The sequence below is a fragment of the Sarcophilus harrisii genome, chromosome 2 (genome assembly GCF_902635505.1).
Source record: "Sarcophilus harrisii chromosome 2, mSarHar1.11, whole genome shotgun sequence".
In the NCBI taxonomy this organism is placed as follows: Eukaryota; Metazoa; Chordata; class Mammalia; order Dasyuromorphia; family Dasyuridae; genus Sarcophilus; species Sarcophilus harrisii.
In genome coordinates this window covers 18944595-18967883 of record NC_045427.1, presented here as the reverse complement: position 1 = coordinate 18967883, position 23289 = coordinate 18944595, and the positions used below count along the sequence as shown (strand labels likewise).

At 37.8% G+C, this 23289-nt stretch overlaps 1 protein-coding gene across 1 annotated transcript; it reads right to left on the bottom strand.

Moving 5' to 3' along the window:
- Window positions 1–1178: 1178 nt before the first annotated feature.
- On the bottom strand, window positions 1179–22415 carry LOC105749184 (C-type lectin domain family 4 member F-like). The gene is made up of 5 exons (XM_031949685.1): window positions 22314–22415; window positions 9271–9381; window positions 8491–8631; window positions 7007–7158; window positions 1179–1354 (listed from the first exon to the last, which is right to left on the bottom strand). The coding sequence occupies exons 1-5, from the start codon at window positions 22372–22374 to the stop codon at window positions 1235–1237; spliced, it is 585 nt and encodes a 194-aa protein (XP_031805545.1). The 5' UTR covers window positions 22375–22415; the 3' UTR covers window positions 1179–1234.
- Between the last annotated feature and the right edge of the window lie 874 nt (window positions 22416–23289).

Sequence of the window (23289 nt, the reverse complement as noted above, 5' to 3'; positions counted from 1 at the left end):
CATCATTCCAAGCCCTCAGGTCTCCAGGAATTAAATGGACACAATCTTCCGTGAAATTCCCTCCTTGATTCAGTTAGTCAGGCTGATGGTGGGGTGTCGCAGAACCCCTCTGAAAGAAGGAGGCTTTATTCAAGGAGGAGGGCGAGAGCCTCTAGTCTGGTCTCCCTATGGGTGAGCTTTCAGGACAAGAAGATCCGCAGATCCCTAGGAGGTTAATTGACAGGGGTGGCACAGGAAGGCTCAGGTCCAGAATCTGACATGGGCAGCAAATCCTGAAGATCCTCCTGCGTGTCGACTGATTGGGGCCTCTCAGGAAATCCTAATGTTTCCTCAGAGAAGCGCGAGCCTCACTAATCGCTTGTAGCACTCTTGGCAAGTAAGAAGAATTAGGGACATGAAAGGGGTTTAAAGGTTTGAGAAGCACTTCAGCAAATTCCTGCACATGAGGAAATCCTTAAGACTGAATCCTGTGGCTAGGCTGTTCTTAGATTATATTCCAATTATAGTCCCAGATAGAGGCAAACTAAATCCCTCTCACGTCTATGGCTATTGTGGTTTAGATTAAAGAGCTTTAGTCAATGGCATAGCTACTTACTGATCTCTCTTTGTCCTCCACTTTCGTGTTCTTTATTTTATTCTATCCTATCTCGGGATATCTATCCTTCCTACCATGCCTGCTTGTAGATCCTTCTGTCCTGCTTTCTGCTCTCCTTCCTTCTGTTCCTCCTTCCTTCTCTTTCTTTCCTCTTCTTCTTTCCTTCCTTCCTTCCTTCCTTTCCTTCCTTCCTTCCTTCCTTCCTTTCCTTCCTTCCTTCCTTCCTTTCCTCCTTCCTTCCTTCCTTTCCTCCTTCCTTCCTTCCTTCCTTCCTTCCTTCCTTCCTTCCTTCCTTCCTTCCTCTCCTTCCTTCCTTTCCTCCTTCCTTCCTTTCCTTTCCTTCCTTCCTTCCTTCCTTTCCTCCTTCCTTCCTTCCTTCCTTCCTTCCTTCCTTCCTTCCTTCCTTCCTTCCTTCCTTCCTTCCTTCCTTCTTTGTTTGTTTCTCTTTCTTTCTCTCTCTGTCTCTCTCTTTCCTTTCTCTCTCTGTCTCTCTCTTTCCTTTCTCTCTCTTTCTCTCTGTGTCTCTCTCCTCTCTCTCCCTCTCTTTCCTTTTCTCCCTCTCCCCCTCTTCCCCTCCCTCTCTCCACCCCCCCCAATGCTGATACAAAAGAAGCATCAGGAATTGATAAAGTGATGGACTCACCGTTCGCTCACAGATTGATTATAGGGGTTCCCATCCACCCAGTACCACACACCCTCACTGCCCTTGTCAGTCAGGCCAATCCAATATCCAGCTCCAGTTTCCCGGGAAAGAAACGCCTACAGAGAAAGATAAGCAAGCGTGTATTTTGGACATTTTATGCAGAGAGAAAATCAGAAACTCCCAGCCCTGTGCTGTGCTCTCAGGTAAGAGCTATGTTTTGTGACTGGGTAGTTCAAGGCAGCCTGGACTGACCCTGGCAAATGATCAGGAAGATTCTCTTAGGCAATCAATCAACTAACAAGTATTTTCCTTATGGGAAAAGTTCTAATTACTAGGATGTCCTTTAGATTGCTTTGCATCCTGCCTCTCTGTACCTTTAATCCATTTGCTTTATTTCTGACTTTGGGAACAACCCAGAGAAAGTCTCGTCTCCCTTTCTACCTCAAAAATAATTGTGTTATTACTGTTGGGCCCCATTTCCCAGTCCCTTGTTCTGTCAGCTAAGGACAGCTGGGTCCTTTAGCTAAGGGAGGACAGTTATCCTGAGAGGGGCAATATGGGTGCGGTTGTCTTCTAGAACCTTACAGGGGACTTTTAATCTTAAAAGTCTTGGGTCCAGTTCGATCCTTTAGCTAGTGGAGGCCAGCTACCCTAGGAATAGCAATGTTATTGTCTTGTTGATTGTTTAGACGTAAAGTAATGGGGAAATAGTAAAAAATATGCTGAACACTTCCGAGTTGTGTGACCCCGGGTAAGTCATTTAACCCCAACAAGACAATAAATCATCTGATCTGCGGCGTTTGCTGATTTCTGAGGCGTAAATGCTTCAATGTCACACTCAGCTCCGTGCTAGCTGGCTCTGGCAGGCCCTGAATTTACCTCCTGGAAGCCAGGGACTGCTTTCTTACAGGTTCTGTATCCCTACCGCTGAGCACAGTGCCTGTTAATAAATGCTGGTTTAATCGGACTAAATGAAATACGGCTGAATTAGTTCGGACCAGTCCCCTCATGGACTTGCAGTCAGTGAAGAAGAGATCTCTCCTGCCTCCGGGGTATCGGTGATCACAGAAAGAACTCATTATTTGCCTAGTCAAGGCTAAGCCTGACCCTTAAGTCTGCAGCTGGTGCTGCTATTTCTTTCTTTTCCCTGTGGTCTGATCAATGAAATTCAATACCGAGAACCGAATGGTTCCAACCGTTTTGGTAACCTCATGTCTTGGGGAGAGTCCCCACTGCTCAACGGAAAATGTTTTCCATGGCTGCCCTGAGGGATTCTGGGGGGTCCAGGCCAGTGAGTCGGATCTCAGTTCTTGGTAACTTTCTAGAAGGTTTAGCTAAAAGGATGGGCAATGAACATCTGTTAAAGGAACCGAAGGGTTGGCAAGGTTTCAGCATATAAATCGGTGGTTTGGGCTACATGTAGTTGACTGGCTGGTACTTATCACTCTCCTGCTCCACTCATCTTGGGAGATTTAACTATACCCTGTTATAATTTATACCCTATTAAAAATTAGTTCACATTTTTAGTCATGGGGTGGTCTAATGGTCACTTGGATCTATGGGATCCCCTGAGGCTTTATGGAGTTTATAACGGACAAATAATTAAGAGCATAATCACAGTAACTCAGAGTCTCCCAGTTATAACATTCAGAGGTAGGTCTCTGTCCTTTAAATCTGTCTCTAACCTTTGATCTCATCATTTTCAACTAGTAGTTCTCTTCTGAACTTCATCAGGCTTTTTGAGATTTTATCATCCTATAAGACCACATAAACCCTGAGATTCACAGCTCCACATTACCCCTCACCCTTGGAGTCCTTCCTTCCCTCTGAGGTAGAGGACAGAAGATGGACAGCGGAGAGCTCCTCCCAGACTCTCCGTATAAAGAGGGCTTCCGGGGCATCTATCTCATAATTTCCCACTTGGCTGGAGGACTTCATTTTGCCCCCAGACAAGTGTCGTTCCTTTTTTTCATTTTCTTTTTATTTGTTTTCTCTTTCTCTCCCTCTGCCTCTGGCTGACTGCAGCAGCTTTGCGGGAAAGAGGGAGAGAAGGGGTAAAATATATCTAATATTGTGCTTGGCACATAGTAGGTGCTTAATAAAAAACTGGTCTCTTTATGTTTGAGACAAAAATCAAGATACAGAAAATATTTAGGTAAAAGAAGCAAGCAGAGAATATTTCAGTATCTGTAATTAGACAGGAATAAGGAAGAAAAGTTGAGAAAAGAGCAGCCCTATCTTTGAAACTTCCCTTATTTCTTAACAGCTTGGTATAACCAATAATTTCTGTTTGAATTTTCTGTTCCTAGAAGTCCATAGGGGGCCAGTTACCCAACTTGATCTCTACTTTGTCTGTTGGGGCTCAGTATTCCTTTCATTTTCTCCCTTTGATCAGTCCTTTCAGTTTTTCTTGTTACTATTTTTTTCACGTCACTAATTCTTTTCTTTTCATTAATTCTTGGTCGGGCTGGGAAGAGAGGGCTATCCTTCATTACTACTGCTCGACTCTTAAGGTCTTCACTCTTTTCTCTTAGTTTGTCTCAAAGACAGTGTGTGTCTCCTCAAGAACTCCTGGAACATGATTGAAGCTTGCCCTCTAGATCAGAGATCCTTATTGTTCCCATATTGTCTCAGGGCTAAGAGGGGAATCCTTATCTTTCTGAAACAGAAATCCTAGGATGCCAGTGAATTCTCAAACTATGGATCATGATGGGAAAAAACCCACAAAAACCAAACCAGATATTGCCAGATTACATTTCCTTTTCTGGCAGGTTTATTAAACAGAATGAATTAAAAATTTATTAAGCACTTCCTAGTTTCAAACATAAAGCTAAGTACTAGAATTACAAATACAAGTCCCTGCTCTCAAGTAGCTTCTATTTTAATAGGGGAAGACAACCCCAATAAACATCATGGTGGCCGGGGAGCAGTACTTTGAATTAGGGAAAGGTGGTTGGAATCATAGAGTCCTTTGTGAAATGGTAGTTGATCTGATGACTATTTTTTGAGTTAGAATTAGGAAAAGGGGAGTGATACTTTATTGGAACACAACATGGAGGTGATCAGGAAATGGTAGGGTGGACCTGAGACACAAGATGAAAAGAAAGTTTGATGATTCAATGGGGTTTTCATTGGGATTTTCTTCCCAATGAAAGTAGATGCTGGGACTCAGGCAGTATGACCCAAAGATGGCTTAGAGGCAGTAGATTAGCTGATAGAATTGGAGAGTGCTTTAGGGGTGATTGACTTAAATTGACAAGATGAAAGGTTGAGAGGTAAGTGATAATACCATTGAGTTGTATTGGAAATACTAGAATAAAAAGACCCAGAGAATAGTCTGGTTTATGGTTTAAATTTGACTTGAAAGGAGATGTCTAGGATTCTTGTTAAGACAGGAGTTGAACTACTAGGTGACTTTTTCCCAGTCTTTCAACACCACAAATCCATTCAATTGCCAAGTCTTGCTTCTACTTTCTCAACATCTCTTGAATTTATTCCTTTCCTTTCACTCAAATGACCACTTTCTTGGCCCAGGCCCTCATCACTTCTCATCTGGACTATTACAGTTACCTTCTAATTGTTCTCCCTTCCTTCTTCCTCTTTCTCCCTCGTTTCTCCAATCCACCTTTCACAAAGCAGCCAGGTTTCTAAAATGCACATCTGGCTGAGTCACTTCCCCTGCTCAATAAATCCAAATGGCTCCCTTATTACATTTAGAATCAAATATATATATCTCTGTTTTGAACATGTAATCCTGACCAGCCTGGCTCCAACCTACCTTTCCAAGATTACTAGATATCGCTTCCCTTTGCACTCTGTGGTTTAGGCAAACTTGTCTTAAAGATTTAAACTTAAAGACTTTAAAATTGCTTTTGACCCAGTGCACTCTATTCTATCTCCATATATTTGTACAGGTTAGATCCCATGAATGAGCTGTATTGTCTTATTACCTCTGATGCTATGAATCCATTTCTCCTCAAAACTCAATTCAGATGCCATTTTCTACATGTATCCATCCCTTCCTCATCCTCCAAGTTTCTGTTGGTGACTCCTGTGTGACTGCATTGTATTCATTTTGTCTAGACTATATATGTTGTGGTCTCACAATAGAATGCAGCCTCCTAAAGGGCAGAGGTTTTTTTCACTTTTGCTTTGACTTTTGTCCTGTCATTGGACTTTGATGACTCAGGAAGAGAAGAAAGCTGACTTTAAATTTTATTAATTAATAACTAGTTAATTAGTTATTAATAAGATTAGATCCTAAATCTAATTAAATCTAAATCTAACTTCAAATTGCGGCAATTAATAACTAATTAGTTATTAAGATTAGATCTTAAATCTAATTTTAAATTTTATCAATTAATAACTAATCAATTAGTCATCAATAAGATTGGATCTTAAATCTAATTAAATCTAAATCTAATTTTAAATTTTATTAATTATAAATAATTAGTTATTAATGAGATTAGATCTTAAATCTATATCTATTTAAATAAAAATACTTTTGATATCATTGGTCCTCTTTCAAAATGAAAGATGAACAACCACCTTTGTATTTCTAGAACTCATCCCTATGTGATATCTGCATTAGAATATAAGCTCTTTGAGGGCAAGAGATTGTTTTCTTTATTGTATATCATAGCACCTAGCAAATACCGATAGGAACTTAAACTCAATAAGTACTTATTGATTAACCAATTGATTCTGAAATATCTTCCAATTCTGAGATTTTGTGATTGTGAGCAAAATACTGAGGTGTTTCCAGGACCTCTGGTGCTCTTATCTCCTCCTAAAAAGTCTCAACCTTCCACCTTCCGTCTCTTCCCTCTGTCTCTGTCTTATTCCCTCCTTGTTCTTCCCTGTCTTTCCTCTCTGTCTCTTTGATAGTTATTATGCAGAGGATGTCAGATACTGTTTGTTCTTTGGGTGGAGTTGGGAGATATAACACATTTTAAAAAAATATAACACAAATAATATTCATATATGGTTTTCTAAGTTAATATGCACCATGAACTAGTCATATATGGTGAGATGGACATCACTGATGTTTTAGATTTATTCTGTTTGGTCAGTAGAACCAGAAGCAAAAGCAGAGATTTCCAGGGAGAGAATTAAGAATTGTTGGAAATACAGACTTCCCAACAAGGAGAGCGCCAAGTGGAATGGATTATTGCTCAAAAAGTGGGTCTCCATCCCTAGAAGTCTTCAGGCAAAGTCAGAGTGATCTCTGTCAATTATGTTAGAGCACAGACTCTTCAACCTTTATGCCCTCTAGACCCTTTGGTAAGCCTCTGGACTCTTTCTCAGAATAACGTTTTTAAATCCACAAAATAAAATATTTAGGATTGCAAAGGAAAACAATTCTATGGAAGTACCATTGTAGGGACTTACACCGTTTGGACTTTACTTTGGTACTTTACAAATGTTTCATTCCATCCTTATAACAACTCTGGGAGGAAAGTGCTATGATTAACCTTATTTTACATATGAGGAAACTGAGCCCAAGAGAGGTAAACTCAATTGTCCAGGTTCACACAGCTAGGAAGTATCTGAGGTGGTATTTGAACAAGGTAGGGAACCCTAGGAAAAGAACCCCATCACAGGAGATAAAATTATCATTATATAAAACTCAGTTCAACTCCTTAACTCTGTTTTTTCCTGGACACAATAAAGTATAAAGGACACACTCTAGTGTGAAAGAAGACTTTGCTCCTATCCCCCCTTCTCCTCTTCCTGTGTGTTTCTGTGTGTGTGCTTGCCCCACAGACCTGTTCTTCCTTGGAGGTCACCGAAGTCAGGTTGGAGTTCTTAGACAAGCAGAACTGTTGAGCTTCTGCCCAAGGCTTTTTGTCACTGGAAAAATAGTAGATATTCCCATTATGCAACCTCCAGCCTTCAGATATGAGGGTGATGACGGTCCCTTAGTAGACGGGGAGAGACAACATGTGAATAGGGAGGGGCTGCAGATCCCTCCAGCCCAAAGGTTCTGAACCTGTTTATGTCATGGCTGGCGAAGCCTTTTCAGAATCATATCTTCAGATGCATAAAGTAAAAATATAAGGGGCCCAAGGAAAGTAATTCTATTGAAATGCACTGATCAAGGATGGACAGAAGCAGCTACACCCAAAGAAAGAACACTGGGAAATGAATGTAAACTGTTTGCATTTTTGTTTTTCTCCCCAGGTTATTTTTACCTTCTGAATCCAATTCTCCCAGTGCAACAAGAGAACTGTTTGGTTCTGCACACATATATTGTATCTAAGATATAAAAACCTCTACAAGATGATTGATGGGAAGAGCTGAGAAGGAGGAAACCTTCTCCCTCTCTCAATTTTCTATGTGTACAGAGGCCCCTATAAATCTCTGGAAATTCTTGCACACCTGCATGAGACCTACATATATCTCTCTCTCTCTCTCTCTCTCTCTCTCTCTCTCTCTCTCTCTCTCTCTCTTTCTTTGTATATATATATATATATATATATATATATATATATATATACATATACATATATGCACACACACATATTATAGTAGCCAAAAGGGGTTTGGGAAACCAGAATTATTATAGAATTTGAGATCTCAGAGACAGAAAGGAAGAGCCTCCTAGGGGAGGATTGTTACTTGGGGTTTGTTTTTGGGACAATGTCAGTGGCAGCTTCAAACTCTCAGTCCAGAGGTCACATCAGGCTGAGCCCCTCACATATTTGGCCAATCAGAGCCTGGCTGGACAGCAAGTGCTTAGAGGTCATTTGAAGCAGTTTTCTGATGTCTTTCCCTGAAAAGCCAACATCCTGAGTGAAAAACTAGTAAATATCCAGAACCACTTAACATGGAGATTTATAAAATATCATGCTAGTGTGGACTGGCAGTGACCAAGAAAATTCAATGCTGGTAACAAATGGGAAAGACAAGAGAAGTCCAAATAGAGCTGAGGTCAAGCTGTCAGATGGACTGAGGTTTAATAATCCCAGAGAAAGACACATATGGACAGACAAGTGGACCGGGGACAGCAGGCAGGAGGCAGGAAGCTGGATCTTTTCTTAAAGAACTTAACATTATTGGCAAGTTGGTGAAGGTGGATCACCCATTGGTACCACCCAATCTCAAGACACTCTGGCATGGAAAAACTAAACTATCTCACCGGGCAAGATATGATTAGTATTATTGTTACTAGATTTATGGCTCACCCCCAGAGCAGAGTCTGCTTCAGTCCGGGGTAGGATTCCCCTAGGACCCAACTTGCCCAACTCACAGTAATGATGTTGAAGCTCCTGATAGGAAGTGTTGAGTTTCTCCAAATGGCTCTTTTCCATTTCCGTAACCAACACGGTCCAGTTGTTAGTGTAGGACACTGGTTTCCCATGTAGCCGCAGACATGCACTTTCCCCCGAGTCTAGACATTGTACATAAACAGGGAAGGCTCAATCAAGGCAGGCTCCTGAGACCACCTTTCAATTTCTAAGAAAAGTCAGAAAGGGAAGACTAGGATCCAAGCCAAGGGCTCATTGGCTAGTTGTAGATGATCATGGGAACACAGGAGCATAGGTTTAGATCGGAAAGAAATCTCAGAGATCTTCTGAAGTACAAAGCCCTCATTTTACAGAACTGAGACTGAGGAAAGTTAAGTGATTGACCTAAAATCACACAAGCAATATATAGCAGAGACTGGATTTGAACTTGGGATGTCAAACTAAATCCAGCTCCCTTTCCATTATACATGTAATGGTGACTGTGTGCTATGTAGAGATGATAATCATCTCCAATATTTTGAAAATGGCAACAACTCTCTCTCTATAATATACATAGTATATATATGTAACATGTTATATATAATATAGTATATATACATATCTATATATAATATGTACTATATATGTGTGTGTGTGTGTGTGTGTGTGTGTGTGTGTTAGAAGGACTATCCCATTTCAGTCATTTGGAGGAGTCATTGGTCAGGTATTTCCTCTTGAATTCTCTTTTCTTCCTGTGTGACCAGGACCAGAGCTTTGAAGCCCAGACCCCCGGGGAGACTTACATAGAATCACCGTAGCTGTCAAGGAAGCCACCAGCATCAGAGCAAAGAGGAGGAGGATGGTGTAAAGGATCCTGAGATTCTTGTAGGCTGGCTGTGTCTCTGCCTTTCGCTCTGTGTTGGGGGAGGAAAGGAAAGTGTTCATGAGAAGCCGTGGGGAAATGGCTTCCAGAGTCAGAGCAGGCTCTCAGTTGTTCCTGGAGCTGACCGGATCCTGGCCGACCCTTATAGAGAAGACTGAAGGGAGACCAAGAGTTATATCAGCTTTCCAAGTCTGTTTTCTGTTTCCTCTTCTTTCAGCCTTGTCCTTTTTAATTTTCCTTACCACCCTCCCCATGATATCTTCTTCCTCTCTGTCTCTCTCCCCTTCTTTCTTACATATGTGTTCATTTATGCAAACCTGATTATTTTTGGATAGACAATCTGTCTGCAGTGGCCACATGAGCCCCGTATAAATGCAAAAACTCGTTTCTGATCATTAAAAATTGGCCATCATGACTTCTAATAACAACAGTTAGAATGCTTTAAAGTTTGCAAAGTGCTTTATATATGTTACCTCATTTGATCCCTATAATTGTCCTGGGGGCTTTTATTATCCCCCTTTTTATAGATGGGGACACTGAGGCTTAAGGGACACAGAATTAATAAGCATCTAAGGCAGGATTTGAACACGAGCCAAGCTGGCTGCTTGAATGGGAGGCAGATGAACGTGACAAAAACCACGAATTTTGCACCTTTCAAAAATTGCAGAAATTAGATCGCTCAGGAGGTCAGCCAGAAGATCTAGAACAATAAGAGAGGAACCATCAGCGAAGCTAGTTCTAGAATCAGCTTGCAGTAGCCTTCCAACAGGACCAGAGATGGTTAAGAAATGTATGTAGGGAAATGGGCGAAGAACATATACAGCCTGCAAAACTTTTCATCTTGCGGCAGCAAGAACAGACTGAGAATGCTTCAGGGTGACGAGGAAGCCCTTGGAGAGACTTTCAAAGTTCTGGGGCATGGTGAGTAGCAGCTTTCACTCAGAAACGGGTCTGCAGGTTCTAAGGTCAGTCTATCCTGAGATGTTCCCAAGGACATTAAAGATTCAGCTTTCCAAATCTCAAAGATCAAGTGGGGAAAGGAGAGGAGACTAGCATCAGGAGGTGTAAATCAATCTGCACAGGTTGCCAGGTGAGCCAGGTCTAACCACAGAGTCAGTCTCTGCCAAAATTTCAGAAGAGGGAGGATTCAAGCTCTACAACAAAGCTCCAAATTAGGAAGGAAAGCTGGAGAGAGAAATAATTCAAAGCAAATGGTGACCAGTATCCAAAATTATGTATGAGATGTAGAGATCTTCCCAAAGAGGAGTAACTCCCCAAGAAACACGGGGACTCCAAGAAAAGCATATATATATATATATATATATATATATATATATATTTTTTTTTTTTTTTTTCCACAAAGACTATATGAATACCTAGAAAAAATAAAGCAAGAGACAAAAAAGGGATAAAAGCTCTGGAGGAAAGACTAGGAAAAAGAATAAGTGGCCCCAAAGAAAAATAAGTAAATATTACTTAAGAAATGGGCTCCTAGGCAGCTAAAAGACTCCATAGTACACAGACCACTGGAGCTGAAGCTAGAAAGAGCTGAGTTCAAATCCAGATTCAGACACTTATTAACTCTGTGACCCTGGGAAAATTACTTAGTATGTTTCAGCCTCAGTCTTCTCAACTGTGAAAGGGGAATATGAACAGCACCTAGCATCCAGGATTATTTTGAGGGTCAAATGAAAAGGAAGAAATAGGGAACACACAAATGTAGAAAACAGGAAGGGGGGGGGCGAGGCAGAATTTATTTCCCCTACTTAAAAGAATATACAAGCATGGAGGAAGTGGTAGAGGGAGTGAACATCATGAGGACCTTAATTGAAATGGACCAAGGAGTCACAAACAAAATAAACTAGTGAAAGGAGGAAAGATGATGAGAACCGAAGCAGGTGACTCGTGGCCTCTTAGACAATTGGGGAATAACTGAGCAAACTTTGGTATATGAATGCAATAGAATATTAATTATGAAAAGATAAAAAAATGTGATGTCAAAGAATCCTGGGTAGTGTGAATTGATACAGAGTGAAGTGAGCAGAACCTGGAGGGTGATTTACACAAGTTTAGCAACATCATAAACAATTTGAGAAGATTCAATGTAATATTTTATTTTTCCTCCAGGTACATGTGAAAACAATTTTAACATTCTTTTTCTTTCTTCAAATTTTGAGTTCCAGATTCTCTTCCTCCCTCTCCTCACACTGAAAAGGGAAGCATTTGTACATAGATTATATATGGGTAGTCATGCAAAATACATATCCATGTAAGTCATGCTGTAAAAGAAAACAGAGAAAACACTCCCAAAATAAAGAAAGTAAAGGAAAAAGCATCTTTGGTCTACATTCAGGATCCATCAGTTCTTTTTCTGGAGATGGACATCACTTTTCATCATAAATCCTTCAGTATTGTCTTAGATGATTGTATTTCTGAGAATAGTGAAATTATTTACAATGTTTCCTCCTACAATATTGCTGTTTCTGTGTACAGTGTTCAAAAACTTGAGAGGTTCAATAACCCTGATCAATACAATGATTAACTGTATCTCTGGAAAGCCCATCATAAAGCGTGTACCCACTAAGAGATAATGGACATGAAATGCAATATATATATACACACACACATATACATATGTATAGTATGTGTGTATATGTGTATACACATACATTGTCACCATATAGATTCATTTTGCTTGGTTATATTATTTGTTATAATATTTTTTCTTTTACTGTCATAGTTCTTAATTGAGGGTACCAAGGAAAAGGGGTTATTAATAGTGATACTCCCTCTTCCCCAAAAGACTGACATTGAAACATTTTTTTTTAAATGCACAGAAGAGACCAGAAGGCAGCTCAGAAGGAAACCCAGCCAAGCAGGACCATTTTGAAAGTAACATATAGAATTCCCTATATGCTGTTTTAAATGCAAGTGCTATAAATTAGAGATTCATAATTCATAAGAATTCTCTTTTTGTGTTCTCTGTATATGGAAACACTTTTTTTTTAGGATTTCAGTTAAGAATGAAACAAAAGAAAAATCTAGGCATTGTGATAATGCTACTTTTACAGAATCACAGTCACATCATTTGAGAAGTCATAATACAGTCAGGTAACATGACAGTGGATAGAATGCTATTTTTTAAGAGTTTTTTTTCCTTTTTTAAAAATTTATTTAATACACACTGCTTTATGAATCATGTTGGGAGAGAAAAATCAGAACAAAAGAGAAAACAGAGAAAAGAAGTGTTGGTTTACACTGAATTTCCTCAGTTGTTTCTGGATGCAGATGGCATTTTCTATCCAAAATTTATTTGGATTGCTTTGGATCACTGAATCACTGAGAAGAACCAAGTCTTTCATAGTTGATCATTGCACATTCTTGCTGTTACTGTGTACAATGTATTCCTGTTTCTACTTGTTTCATTCAGCTTCAGTTTATGTATCCGGACCTTTCTAAAATCAGCTTCTTTATCATTTTTTTTTTTTGGTAGAACAATCATATTCCATTACCTTCATGTACCACAACTTGTTCAGCCATTGCCCAGTTGATGGGCTTCTGCTCATTTTCCAATTCTTTGTTACCACAGAAAGAACTGCTACAGTTTTGCACATGTGGGTCTTTTTCCCTCCTTTATGATTTCCTTGGAATACAGACCCAGTAATGGCACTGCTGGGTCAAAGGGTATACACAGTTTTATTGCCCTTTGGGCATAGTTCCAGATTGCTCTCCACAATGGTTGGATCAGTTCACAATTCCACCAACAATGCATCAGTGTCCCAGTTTTCCCACATCTCCACCAATATTCATCATTATCTTTTCCTGTCATCTTAGTCAATCTGAGAGGTATGAGGTGGTACCTCAGACTTGTTTTATTTTGCATTTCTCTAATCAATAATGATTTAAAGCATTTTTTTCATGCGATTATAGAGGGCTTTAATTTCATCATCTGAAAATTGTCTATATCTTTTGGCCATTTATCAATTGGGGAATGACTTGTATTTTTACTTTATTTTGTCTACAGTTACATTACTTTATTTTATTTATTTTTTATTATAGCTTTTTATTTACAAGATATATGCATGCATAATTTTTCAGCATTGACAATTGCAAAATCTTTTGTTCCAATTTTTCTCCTCCTTCCCCTCACCCCCTTCCCCAGATGGCAGGTAGACCAATACATGTTAAATATGTTAAAGTATATTCTACAGTTATTTTAAATGGAATTTCTCTATCTCTTGCTGATGTATTTTGTCAGTAATATATAGAAATGCTAATAATTTGTATATGTTTATTTGCTGCAACTTTGTTAAAGCTGTGAATTATTTTCAGTAGCTTTTTGGATGATCTTCTAAGAATATCATCATATCATCTGCAAAGAATGATAGTTTTATTTGCCATTTCTAGTACAATGTTAAGTAATAGTGGTGATAATGGGTATCCTTGTTTCATCCCTGATTTTATTGGGAATGCATCCAGCTTCTCTCCACTGCAAATAATGCTGGCTGTAGGTTTTAGATAGATACTGCTTATTATTTTAAAGCAAGCTCCCTTTTTCTCTGTGCTCTCTAGTGTTTTTTTTTTTTTTAATAAGAATAGATGCTGTTTTTTTGGTCAAAAGCTTTTTCTGCATCTTTTGAGATTATCATATGATTTCTGTTGGTTTTGTTATTGATATGGTCGATTATGATAATAGTTTTCCTGATATTGAACCAGCCTTGAATTCTTGGTACAAATCCCATTTGGTCATAATGTATTATCCTGTTCATAAGTTGCTATAATCTCTTTGCTAATATTTTATTTAAAATTTTGCATCAATATTCATTAGGGAGATTGATTGGTAATTTTATTTCCTTGTTTTGGTTCTTCATGGTTTAGGTATCAATACCATATTTGTGTCATAGAAGGAATTTGGCAGGATTCTTTCTTTACCTATTTTTTCAAATAGTTTACATAGTATTGGAATTAGTTGTTTTTTAAATCTTTGGTAGAATTCACTTGGGAATACATCTTGTCCTGGAGATTTTTTCTTAGGGAGTTCATTAATGGGTTGTTCAATTTCTTTTTCTAAAATGGGACTATTTAAGTACATTATTTCCACTTCTGTTAATCTTGGCAATTTATATTTTTTGTAAATATTAATCCATTTCTTAGATTGCCAGACTTATTGCCATACAGTTGGGCAAAATAGCTCCCAATTATTGCTTTAATTTCCTTTTCATAGTGGTAAGTTCATTTTTGACTTAATTTTTGATGCTGGTGATTTGGTTTTTTTCTTTCCTTTTTCTGTTTAAATAAACCAAAGATTTATCTATTTTGTTGTTTTTTCATAAAACCAATTCTTAATTTTATTAATTGTTGAATACTCAGCTTATTTTATTTCTCTCCTTTGAGTTTTGAATTTCTAATTTGGTATTTAATTGGGGGTTTTAAATTTGTTCTTTTCCTAGCTTTTTTTTAGTTGCATGTCATTCATTGATCTTCTTTTTCTCTATTTTATTCGCGTACTATTTAGCTCTGCCTACCCATGAGCTGCATCCCATGGGTGTTGGTATGTTGACTCATTATTGTCATTCTCTTGGATGAAATTAGGGATTGTTTCTGTGATTTGTTGTTTGATCCACTCATTTTTAGAATTAGATTATTTAATTTCCCATTGGTTTTTAGTCTATCTCTCCCTGCCCCTACATTGCTATATGCAATATATATAATTGCTATATATTTTTATTGCATTGTGGTTTGAAAAGGAAGCATTTTCTATTTCTGTCTTCCTTTTGATTGTGAGATTTTTATGCCCTAATACAGGGTCAATTTTTGTGTAGATGCCATGTATTGCTAAGAAAAGGTATATTCATTTTTGTCCCATTTCAATTTTCTCCAGAGGTCTATCACATCTAGGTTTTCTAGGATTTTATTAACCTGCCTAGTTTCTTTCTTGCTTATTTTGTGGTTAGATTTTTCTGATTCTGAGAGGGGAAGGTTGAGGTCCCCCTCCCCCCCAGTATAGTTTTCATGTCTGTTTCTTCCTGTAACTAGCTTAAAATCTTTTCTAGGAATTTGGCTGCTCTACTACTTGATGCATATATATTTAGTATCCTTACTTCTTCATTGTTTATTGTACCCCTTTTCAAGATGTACTTTCCTTGCTTATCTCTCTTTGATAGAGCTATTTTTACTTCTGCTTTATTTGAGATCAGAATTGCTACTTCTGCTTTTTCGTTTCAGCTAAAGCACAACAAATTTTGTTCTGGCCTTTTATCTTTATTTTGTAAGTGTTTCTCTGTGTCAAATATAATTCTTATAAACTACATAATGTAGGATTCTGTTTTTTAATCCACTCTGATATTCACTTTGGCTTTATGGGAGGATTAATACCATTCACATCCACAGTTATGATTACTAGCTCTATATTTTCCTTCATCCTATGTTCCCTCCTGTATATAATTTTGTTCTCTCTTTCTACCCTATCCTTAGTAGTGCTTTTTTTTTTATCCACTCCACCAACTACTTTATCTCTTCTTCCCATCTCTTACCTTTTCCCCTAGTGTTTCTGCCCTCTCTTCTATCTTGCCCCTCCCTTTTCTTTCCTCTTTCTCCTTCTACTTCTTTATAGGATTAGATAAATTAGATAAATGATTTACTTATTTCCTCTTAGAGCCCTAATTGATCAAACTTCAAACAATGTTCATCCTCCTCCCTTCTTTTCCTGAATTGTATTAGGTCTTTTGTGCCTCTTCATGTGAACTAATTGTCCCATTATACCTCCCCTTTCCTCTTCTTGCAGTACAAGACTTTTTCCCACTTCTTAATATCTTTTTCTTGAATGTCATCACATCAAAATCCATTCACAACTTCACACTCAATCTATGTGATGCCCTATTCTGCCCCAGTAACAGTTACAGTTCTCAAGAGTTACAGATATCATTTTCATCTAGGGAAGCAAACAGTTTAACCTTCAAATAATATCTATTTTCCCCATTTACCTTTCTAGGTTTCTCTTAGTCCTGTGTTTGTACATTAAATTTCCTGTTTAGTTGTTTTTTTTTTTTTCAATAGAAATGATTGAAAGTTTCTTACTTCATTGAAGATCCATCTCCTCCCCTGAAAGATGATGTTGAGTCTCGCTGGGTAGTTAATTCTTCCTTTAATCCCAGGTCTTTTGCCTTCTGTAATATTCAAGGCCCTTGGGTACTTTATTATAGAAGCTGGCAGATCCTGGGCAATCCTGACAGTTGCTCCTTGATATTTGAATTATTTTTATCTGGCAAAAAATATTTTCTCCTTAAGATTATAGTTCTGAATTTCACAACAATGTTCCTTGGAGTTTTCCTTGTGGGATCTCTTTCTGAAGGTGATTTATGGATTCTGTCAATGAATATTTCCACCTTTTTTCTAGAATATTGGGGCAGTTTTCTTTGGTAATCCTTTTGAAGAATCCTATCCAGGCTCTTTTTTTTTGGTCATGGCCTTTAGGTAAGCCAATAATTTTTAAATTGTCTCTTTTAAATCTATTTTCCAGGTTGGCTATTTTTCCAATAAAGTATTTCATATTTTCTTCCATTTTTTCATTCTTTGTAGTTTGACTGATTCTTGTAGTCTCATAGAGTCATTAGCTTCCTTTTGCCCCATTCCAGTTTTTAATGTGTGATTTTCTTCAGTTAGCTTTTGTATCTCCTTTTTTTTCATTTGGTTAATTCTACTTTTGAAGGTGTGGGTTCTTCAGGGTATTTTTTTTTTTTTTTGCATTTGGTCAATTGTATTTTTTAAGGAGTTGTTTTCTTCAGTCAATTTCTCCTTCCTTTTCCAAGCTATTGACTCTTTCTTGCATACTTCTCATTTTTTCTTCTACCTCTCTTATTTGCCTTTTAAAGATTTTATGAGCACTTCTAAGAAGTCTTTTTGGGCTTGAGACCAATTCATATCACTCTTTGAGATTTCTTCTGTGCACATTTTGTCCTCATCTGAGTTAGTGTTTTGCACTTCCCAGTCATAGTAGCTTTCTATGATCAAGTTTTTTTCTGTTTTTTGCACATTTTTTTTTGTATTTCCTCTTTTTTTACTTTTATGGTCAAATTCTGCTCTTGGAAGCACTGTCCTAAGGTAGGAAGGTAGGAAGATCTGGATTCAAATCTCACCTTTGACACATATTAGCTGTATGATCATAGGGAAGCTTCACCATACCTCAGGTAATTATAAGAGATGATAAGTATCAGATGACTTGCCATCTTGTCAGCCCTACCTTCTCAAAATCTCCTATATACACCTCCTACTCTCTAGTCACCCAAGCATGGCCCTCATTTAGATCCTCATCTTTCCTGGTCTATTGCAATAACCTTCTAACTGGTGAACCTACCTCAAGACTGCCAAAGTGATCTTCCTAAAGTGCAGATCTGGCCTTTACTCTTATATATATATATATATATATATATATATATATATATATATTATTTAATAGCCTTTTATTTACAGGATATATGCATGGGTAACTTTACAGCATTAACAATTGCCAAACCTCTTGTTCCAATTTTTCACCTCTTACCCCCCCACCCCTCCCCTAGATTGGCCTTTACTCAATAAACTCCAGTAGCTCCTTTTTTTTTAACCTCCAGTATCAAATGTAAAATCTTCTGTTCACAGAAGTCAAGAAGCCCTAACAGGGTCAGGAAGTCTTGAGTTCAAATCTTTAGACATGTAATTTATGTACCTCAGTTCCCTCACCTGTAAAATTAAGAGTGTATTGTCCCTTTTGACTCTAATTCTGAGATCTTTGAATTTTGTTCCTCCACAAAATCCCAGCAATCTTTGGTTTGGCCTTTGTAGGTCCCACTTACCTAGTTCCAGTTGGGTTTCACCTAAACTATTCAAACCTTATTTACTGAGAACTACCTGCATGCTGAGTACTGCTTTTTAGAAGTGATCATTTGATTAGGCAATATTTTTGTGTGATGAGAACAGCTCATTATGCTCCAAAAGTATGATGGGAAAATAACAACAACAAAAAGCAAATGTGACATTTGGTTAGCTTCCAAGAATTAGCAAGATAGTATGTTCTTCCATTGCCCTCTGCTCTAAATTCAGAAAGATATAAAAAGGTAAGGGAATAGGATGGGGGAGAAGATAAGGTAGGGACTTTTAGAGGGTTGGATAGCTTAAGGAATATGAGGGTACAGTAGCAAATAGAAGTAAAGGACAAATTAGGTACATAGGATAAGGACAGTGAGGAAAAATAGGAAAAATTACAACAAGTAATTAAGCTTAGAATGTGAGAGGGACAAATTGGCCCATAAAATGGAAATGGATGGCAAATTAAAAATTTGAATTCCATGATATGTTGATTTCAGGAAAAATTATAGAAATTAGAGATACACACAAAGATCATGGCTCATCCCTAATTCTTTCTATGGTCAGAGTTTTTGTTTATTGGCTCATTTTCCAGCCTATTTCATGACCTTTAAGACTCATCTTTGCTCCTGGAACATAGGAGGCATTGTCCCAAGATTTTTGCACCAGGACCCAGAGGTCTGGCCACTGGCTTGCTGTGCTGGGGCCTGGAGGCCTTACAGATGGCCCATAGTGCTGCTGGCTTGCTGAGCTGATGCATATCTGTACTGGGGCTAGGAGCCTCTCACTGGCTTCTCAGGAGATTATCTTCACTGCTCTCTTCTTATCCGAATAAGACAGACCTTTCCTGTCTGTCTAAATTATCTTGAGCTGTAAATTATTTAATCCAGATTGAGGGAGGGGGTGGTCAGAAACAAAACAATAGTGAGGAGGGATAAGATGAAAAAAGAAAAAAGGATGGACAGGGGAGAAAATAAGATGAAGGAAATACACAGCTGGTAATAATAACTGTGAATGTGAGTGGAATGAATTCTCCCATAAAACAGAAGTGGATACTGAGTAGATTAAAAACCAGAATCCTATAATATGTTTTTTACAAGAAGAATAAAACAGAGAAATATACACAAAATAAAGGTAAAAGGTGGGAGGAGAATATATTATGTTTCAGTTGAAGTAAAAAACAAAACAAAACAGGGATAGCTTTTATCTTGATCTCAGATAAAGCAAAAGCAAAAATAAACCTGATTGTGGATGTCATTTTCTATCGCAAATCTTTTGGAACTGTTTTGGATTACTGTATTGGTGAGAAGAGCTAAGTCTATTATAGTTTATCCTCATACAATATTGTTGTTACTGTGTACAATGTTTTCCTAATTCTGTTTACTTCATTCAGCATCAGTTCATTTTAGTTCAGGTTTTTCTGAAATCAGTCTATTCATCATTTCTTATAGCACAGTAGTATTCCCTTACATTCATATATCACAACTTGGTCAGCCATTCCCAAATTGACAGGTATACTCTCAGTTTCTAATTCTTTACCACCACAAAAAGAGCTACTACAGATAGTTTTGTACATGTGAGTCCTTTTCTTTTTTTTTTTATGATCTCTTTGGGATACAAACCTAGTAGTGATATTGCTCGATCAAAGGATATGTAGTTTTGTAGCCCTTTGGAACATGGCTTGATATACAAATTTTAAATAAATTACTAGGAAGGAGAGTCCAGCAATATGCACAAGATAATATACTATACCAGGATTGCAAAGTTCATTCAATATTAGGAAATCAGCATTATTGACTAAATCAATAACAAAGCCAACAGAAACCATATGATTACCTCAATAGATGCATAAAAAGTTTTTTTTTTGACAAAATACAATACCCATTCTTATTAAAACACGAGAAAACTGGAATAAATCAGGAAGCATTATCTATAATAGGATTGGGGTTGTAGAAAGGATCCCCATTATCACCACTATGAACCAATATTGTACTAGAAATGTTAGCTAGAGCAATAAGGGAAGTAAAAGACATGGAAGGAATTGGAATAGACAAAACTTTCAGTCTTTACAGATGATATGACTGTATGCTTAAAGGATTCCAGAGAATCATCTAAAAACCAGTTGAAGCATTCAACAACTTTGGCAAAGTTGCAGAACATAAAATAAATCGATGGTCTTTCTATTACCAACAAAGTCCAGTAACATGAGATCAAAAAGAAATTTCTTTTAAGATAACTATAGGCAATATAAAATATTTAGGAGTCTATTTGCTAAGACAAACTAAAGAACTATTTGGACACAATTACAAAACACTTTTCACAGAAATAAAGACAGATCTAAACAACTGGACAAATATTAATTGCTCATGGATAGACCAACCCAATATAATAAAGTTGACAATTCTATTTAAATTAATTTCTTATTCATTGCCATACCAATCAAACTATCAAAAATGATTTTATAGAGCTAGAAAAATCATAACAAAATTCATCTGGAAGAATAAAAGGTAAAAAATATCAAAAGAATTAATGAAAACAAATGTGAAAGAAAGTAGCGTAGGTATACCAAATCTCAAACAATATTATTAAAGTTATAATCATCAAACTGTAAGATTCTGGCTAAGAAATAGTGATGAATCAGTGGAATAGAACAAGTACACAAGACTCAGTAGTAAATGAACATTGTGTTCTAGTGTTTGATAAATCAAAAGACCCCAGCTTTTGGGATAAAACCTCACTATTTGACAAAAAATTGGTAGAAGAACAGGAAAACAGTTTAGAAGAATATCTCTTGAAGATATTCCTTCCTTTCCTCTCTCCCTCCCTCCTTTCCTCCTTTCTTTTCCCTCCCTCCCTCCCTCCTTCCTCCCTCTCTTCCTCCCTTCCTCCCTTCCTTCCTCCCTCCCTTCCTCCCTCCCTCCCTTCCTCCCTTCCTTCCTTCCTTCCTTCCTTCCTTCCCTCCTGTTTCCCTCCTTCCCTTCCTCCCTCCCTCCCTCCCTTTTTTCCTTCACTTCTGTCCTACTTTCCTTCCTGCTTCCCTCCTTCCCTTCCTCCCTCCCTCCCTCCCTCCGTTCTTTCCTTCCTTCCTTCCTTCCTTCCTTCCTTCCTTCCTTCCTTCCTTCATTCCTTCCCACAAATGTAAAAAAATATTTTTACATGTAATTAGGGGAAAATTAAATATTGCTTTAAATTGTTTAATAGAGAAAACAAATTAATTTTAAAACCACCTGCTTTTTGAAAAATTAAAAAAAATTATTAAAAAAATAAAGCACCGGGGTGTGGAAGGGACTTGTGGTAGAGAATCTTTAGACTTCCTTCACACTCTCTGGGGATGCTAACAGCTATCATTTAAATAGTTCTTACAGCATATAATTTCATTTGATCATGATGACCAGTTAGGTCATTATTACAAAGTATACAATGAGGTAGATTTGAACCCACATCTTCCTAACAGTCCAATTCTGAAATAGGTAAAGAAACAGAAAGATGAGATAACCTCAGATCCTTCTAAGTTGTGTGACACCATACAAGTCAATTAACCTCTGTTTGTCTCAGTTTCCTCAATTGCAAAATGGGTAGAATAACAGTGTCAATCTTGCAAGGTTGTTATCAGGATCAAATGATATAATAATTGTAGAAAAACTCTTAGCACAGTGCTTGGCACATAGTAGACCTAACCTTGTCACTGCCAGGTATCTATTTATTCTTTGATTTCTCCTTAAGGTGATTAGCATTCAGTAAGTACTTACTGTATATAAGGCAGTGTGTTAAGTGCTGGGGAAATGGAGACAAAATTAATTTTTACTTAATGTCACTTTGTTAAGGCAGATTCCGTTTATCCTGTAATTTCTCTGAGGATTTCTCCCCAGCTTGTTTGTTAGTCACCATCTGTCTAGGACCGTTGGATATGATTCCTACACCAAGCACTAGGAGTAGACAGGAAAGTAAAAACACCAGCTTTTGTTCCTTCTCTTATTCTCCTACAGGACCTTTGGGTTTGAAGAGCCTTGGATGAGAGCTCGGGAGATGGGACTTTAGACCTAATAGTAAAATGAAATTCAAGGCTTTCCCAGAAATTAAAGCAAAGAGGAGAAAAAGGGGCTCAGAGGCTCCCGTACTCACGCAGTGACTTCAGTGGTGGTGTTCTCATGTGAAAGTTCATATAGATGTTCTCAGTATCCATGGTCTTGACTTTCAATGTCAGATGCAAACTTTAGGCTTTTAAACCCTCTAAGCTTAGTGGGAGGAAAAAGTGGAAGTCGATACTTTGGCTTGGCCAAAAATAGTCCAACCACAAAGGATGTGTGTAAAAATGCACATTTATCTGTGGTCTCGTGGCCATTCAGTAAATATCAAATCAAATCAGAAAGAAAATGGTCAGCACTATTTCAAAACATCTGGCAAGAGTGGATATGGGGAAGCCATGACTGCCACTTATATGCTGCTCTAGGGCTAGAAGGTATATGGCACTTTCTCTGGACCACATAGAGCCAGAAAAACAGGTGAATAAAAGAGAAACCCTACATTTGAACCTTTCAGGATGGGACTGGAACAGTTTCTTGCAGAGCAGCCTCTAAGTAAGGGACAGGGAATGCTCTCAGCCCTGAGCTACTAATCTTCCTTTTAATCCCTGTAAAGCTCTTCATCAAGGGCATGAATATTCCCAATAAAGTAATAATTTATCAAAATGTCTTATGTCATTATTTCCTTGAGATTACTGTCTTCCAAGCTTTGTATATTCTAGAAGGACCATTCGCCCACATGGTAGCTCCCAGTACATTTACTGGATGGAATCATAAGTTAAAATATTATGAGCACTCTCTAGTGGCTGACCCAGCTACTCATAGAAAGGCCCCAAATCTCAATTTTCCAGCATCCATTTCCTCTCTTGTTTAAACCGGCTCCACCAATGACTATTTGCTCTATTTGTCGATTACTTTTTCTCCTATCTCTTCTATGAATTTGTCCTATCAGATATTTCCTCTTTCATTCTCTGTATCTCCTTATCTCTGTTTGCATTGCTTACAAACACCCTCAGGCCAATACAGATTTTTCCTGGGCTCTTCAAACTATCTTCTTCTATCTTTTTTTCCTTTTA